Source organism: Eimeria tenella, genomic scaffold, assembly GCF_000499545.2.
Source record: "Eimeria tenella Houghton genomic scaffold, Eth_scaff774, whole genome shotgun sequence".
NCBI classification, from domain to species: domain Eukaryota; phylum Apicomplexa; class Conoidasida; order Eucoccidiorida; family Eimeriidae; genus Eimeria; species Eimeria tenella.
The window spans coordinates 1-4,935 of NW_013545891.1; the positions used below are offsets into that span (position 1 = coordinate 1).

A 4,935-nucleotide genomic window follows, 5' to 3' on the forward strand; every position below is an offset into this window, starting at 1 on the left:
GACCTACACAACCACAAGATAGTTCACCGCGACTTGAAGCCCGAAAACCTTCTTCTCGAGAGCAAAGCCAAGGACGCCCTCATCAAGATCGTCGACTTCGGCCTTTCCGCGCACTACGAAGTCGGCGGCAAGATGCGCGAGCGACTCGGAACGTGCGCCTCGACTTCTTGACACTATAACGGGGCTTCTTTGGGCTTTTTGGGCTTCTTTGGGCTTTTTTTGGGCTCTTTTGGGGCTCTTTTGGGGCTTTTTTGGGCTTTTTTTGGGCTCTTTTGGGGCTTTTTTGGGCTTTTTGGGGCTTCTTTTGGGCTTTTTGGGGCTTTTTTGGGCTTTTTTGGGCTCTTTTGGGGCTTTTTTGGGGCCTTTTTTGGGCTTTTTTTGGGCTTTTTTTGGGCTTCTTTGGGCTTTTTTGGGCTTTTTTGGGATTTTTGGGGCTTTTTGGGGCTTTATTTGGGTGGATTGAAGGGGTTTTAAAGTTAATTCGGAGGGGGTTTGGTTAAGTGGTGAAGGGGGTTTTGTTTTAAATGAAAGGGTTTTAGTTTTAAATGAAAGGGTCTCTAAGTTAATTCAGTGGGGCTTTAGTTAAGTGGTGAAGGGGTTTTTAGTTTTTAATGAAAGGGTTTTAATTAAGTGTTGAAGGGATTTTTAATTTTGAATAAAAGGGTTTTTATATTTAAATTAAGGGGTTTTTTAGTTCTAGATGAAGGGGTTTTTAATAGGTTTTTTTAAGTTTTTGAATTTCGAGTTAAAGAGTTTTTTTTTTAAATAACCGTATTTTTAATTAAAAATAACAGTATTTTGATTAAAGATAAAAGTACTCTTAATTGAAGATAAACGGGTTTTTGAATCGGAGATGAGAGTCACTTTTTGCTCTTTCTTTTTAATCCTTTTAAATCCTTTTTAATCATCTTTATCTTTTAAATTCTTTTTAATCTTTTATATTCTTTCTGATCTTTTAAATCCTTTTTAGTGTTTTATATTCTTTTTAATCGTTTAAGTCCTTTTTAATCTCTTAAATTCTTTTTTATCTTCTAAATCCCTCACCTCTCGGAACATTTTTAAAATGCCTTTTTAGTCCTTTTAAAAATCTTTCGGAGTTCGTTTTATTCCTCGCGGTTAATCCCTTTTAATTCTTTTTGATCCTTTTTAACCCCTTTAATCTCTCTTAATCTTTTTTTAAATCTTTTTGAAGCCCTTTAAATATTTTAAATGCCTTTTGATCTTTTTGAATTCTTGTTAACTTCCTTCAGTCTTTTTAAATCCCTTTAAATCTTTTTAAATCTCTTTAAATCTTTTTAAATCCCGCATAAACCCTTGAAACCTCTCCAAGTGTTTTTTAAATCTTTTGCAAATTCCTTCGAAACCCTCAAAACCCCCAAATCCCCAACAAGTTCAAAACCCTCTAAAGCCCCGCTTAACCCTCAACTCCCTTCAAACCCTTTTAAACCCCCACACAACTGCATGCATGCATGCATGCAAGCGCATGCATGCAGCCACATGCAGACGCATGCACATGCAGACGCGTGCACATGCAGTTGCATGCAAGCGCATGCAAGTGCATGCAGTTGCATGCATGCGGACTGTGTCAGGGCGTACTACATTGCACCAGAAGTGCTGCGGAAGAAATATGACGAGAAGTGCGACGTTTGGTCTTGTGGAGTTATTCTTTATATTCTTCTTTGCGGATATCCCCCCTTTGGAGGACAAACTGACCAGGAAATTCTCAAACGCGTCGAACGCGGAAAGGTGGCCCGCTGCTGCTGCTGCTGCTGCTGCTGCTGCTGCTGCTGCTGTTGGCGCTGCTGTTTGTGCTGCTGCTGTTGGTGCTGGTGCTACTGCTGCTGCTGCTGATGATGGTGCTGCTGCTGATGGCGTTGATGCTGCTGATGGTGGTGATGCTGCTGATGATGGTGGTGGTGGTGCTGCTGCTGCTGCTGTTGTGCTGCAGCAGCAGCGGCAGCAGCAGCAGCAGCAGCAGCAGCACTTTGGCATCCCTTAGCTCATTTTTTCCCGTTTTTTCGGCATTTTGCATCTCTTTGTGTCAATTCTTTCGGAGATTCTGAAAACATAATCCATTTTGAGTCACAGTGGCATTAAAACGTGCATTTCGCGGAACTGTTTGCAGTTTTCGTTTGAAATGCCGGACTGGGGCCACGTGTCCGAGGAGGCGAAGGACTTGGTGCGCAAGATGCTGACCTACGACTCCAGCAAAAGAATATCTGCTGAAGAGTCTCTTTCTCATCCGTGGATAATAAAATTCTCTTCTCAAAAGGACTCCGACATGCCCAAACACGCCCTCACTGGCGCCCTCGGAAACATGAAAAAATTCCAGTCAGACTTCTTCTTTTTCTTCTTTTTCGCATCTTTTTTCGGCTTTTTTAGACTCTTTTGGACTCTTTGTTGACTCTCTCTTTGCCTTGGTTTATCTTCTTTTGGCTTCTTTTGTCTCTTTTTGTCTTCATCTCTTTTTGTCTCTTTTCGACTTTTTGGTTTTCCTTTTTGTTTCTTTTTGCCTCTTTTGGTGTCTCTGAGGCGCTCTGGGGCGCTCGGGGGGTTTTCGGGGGTCTTTGGGGGTGCCTGGGGCCCCAGCTAGCTAGCTAGACAGCCAGCTAGCCAGCTAGCTAGCTAGCTAGCTATCTAGCTAGCTAGATAGCCAGCTGGCGGGATATCCACCCAGCTAGCCACCCATCTATTCACCCAGCTAGCCTTCCAGCTAGCCACCGAGCCAGCTAGCCACCGAGCTAGCCACCGAGCTAGCCCAGCTAGCCACCCCCCGGTAGCCCCCCAGCTAGCCAGCCAGCTAGCCGCCGCCCGGTAGCCCGCCAGCTAGCCAGCTAGCCAGCTAGCCCCCGCCCGGTAGCCCGCCAGCTAGCCAGCTAGCCAGCTAGCTAGCTAGCCAGGTGGCGGGCTTGTGCGCATGCAGGTCGACGCAGAAGCTGGCGCAGGCGGCGATGCTGTTCATGGGGTCGAAGTTGACGACAGTGGAAGAGACAAAAGAGTTGACAACAATTTTTAGGGCTTTGGACAAAAACGGCGACGGCCAGCTCGACCGCAAGGAACTCATCGAGGGTTACCGCAAGCTCCTCGACGTGCCAAACCCTAAACCCTAAACCCTAGGCCCTAAACCCTAGTCGTGGACCCTAAACCCTAAGAGTAGACCCTAAGCCCTAGTCGTAGACCCTAAACCCTAGTCGTAGACCCTAAACCCTAGTCGTAGACCCTAAACCCTAGCCGTAGACCCTAAACCCTAATTGTAGACCCTAGAGGGTAGTTTGGGGAAGGTGGGGGCGGGGGTCGGGGGATGGTAGAGTGGTGGAAGCCGGGAACGCTAAACGGTAAACCCTAGGTGCTAAACACTAAGAAGTTCTAAACCCTTTTTTGGGGTTTGCGCTCAGTGGAAGGGAGAGTCCGGGGAGGTCGACGAAGCCACCATTGAAGCCGAAGTAGACCAAATACTGACTGCCGTGGACTTCGATAAAAACGGATACATCGAATACTCAGGTCAGTCTAGGGTTTAGGGTTTAGGGTTTAGCCCGCAGAAAACCCCAAACCCTAAGGTTTGAGGTTTTCTGCGGGCTAGGGGCTTGGGCTTGGGCTTTAATGAAGGCTCAGGGTTTAGTATTTTGGGGTTTTTCAAAATCTAGAGTCTGGGAAGGGTTTAGGGTTTAGGGTTTAGGGTTTAGGGTTTAGGGTTTAGGGTTTAGGCTGCGCTCTAGCATTGTTTGTGTGCGTCGTGGGGTGTATGGACAGTTTGTAGTGCGCCTCCATGCATTCTCTCCCTTTTAATTTTCCTCTCCCCTGTGCTGCTGCTGCTGCTTCTGCTGCTGCTGCTGCTGCTTGTAGAGTTTGTCACTGTGTGCATGGACAAGCAGCTGCTGCTGTCAAGGGAAAGGCTGCTGCAGGCCTTCCAGCAGTTCGACAGCGACGGCTCAGGAAAAATCACAAATGAAGAGCTAGCCAAGGTGCCCAAACCCTAAACCCTAAACCCTAAACCCTAACGCTATTGAGGGGCTGCTGCAGCAACGCGGTTGCCTACTGCCTTCGAGCGAGTGGCGGTATATTTGCTCGTAGAAGCAAATAATTGAAGGAGCATCCGCTGCTGCTGCAGCAGCTGCTGCTGCAGCTGTTGCTGCTGCTGCTGCTGCTGCTGGTGTATGTACACTTGGAGAGCCGATTTGCATGCATTTCTTTCCGTTTTTTGGCGTTTTTGTTTTTGGAAAATCGGCGATTGATTTGAATTGATTTTAAATGAATTCAAAATAAATTAAATGATTAAAATTGATTTAATTTGGACTTCTTTCTTTTTTTCAGCTTTTCGGCATCACTGCCATTGACGACAAGGCCTGGCACGAGGTGCTCGCGGAGTGCGATAAGAACAACGACGGAGAGGTAAGAAATAATTTTCATTTTTAATTTAAAAAAAATTAAAATTAAAATATAATTTTAGATAAATGATTAAATTGTTTATTTGAATATTTAATTATTTATTTGAAATTATATTTAAATAAGCAATTAAAAGACAGGAATAAAGAAACAATCAAAGTGCCGTGATGAAGAAGTAGTCTATAGACTGTAGTCTTTATATAACTTTGTGGAAATAATTCAAAGATCTTTCTTTAAAAGAAATTAAAATATAAAGTATAATAAACATATACATGTATATATATATATATAGAAGTACTTTCAAGGATTTAAATAAAGAAATAGTAAAGAAAGAAGAACGAAAAATAGTCCAAAGGTCGTTGCAGCTGGGAGCTGTCTATACATCCGAATGTGGAGTCGTTCTTTGAGTTTTTTTCCGTTTTTTTTGACCTTTTTGGATTTCTTGTTCTATTTTGTTTTGTTTTATATTATTTTGATTTTATTCTGATTTTATTTTGCTGTTTTTGTCTCCGTTTGGGTTTTTAGGTCGACTTTGACGAGTTTGTTGAAATG

General features: G+C 43.9%; 1 protein-coding gene across 1 annotated transcript; it reads left to right on the top strand.

Annotated features, from left to right (window-relative positions):
* Positions 1 to 132: 132 nt before the first annotated feature.
* Positions 133 to 4,413, top strand: ETH_00033170 (Calmodulin-like domain protein kinase; the record flags this gene model as incomplete). The annotated part of the gene is made up of 7 exons (XM_013380667.1): positions 133 to 152; positions 1,590 to 1,746; positions 2,126 to 2,331; positions 2,924 to 3,089; positions 3,396 to 3,501; positions 3,844 to 3,962; positions 4,312 to 4,413. 7 exons carry the CDS (start codon positions 133 to 135, stop codon positions 4,411 to 4,413), a joined length of 876 nt encoding a protein of 291 aa, XP_013236121.1.
* Positions 4,414 to 4,935: the final 522 nt, after the last annotated feature.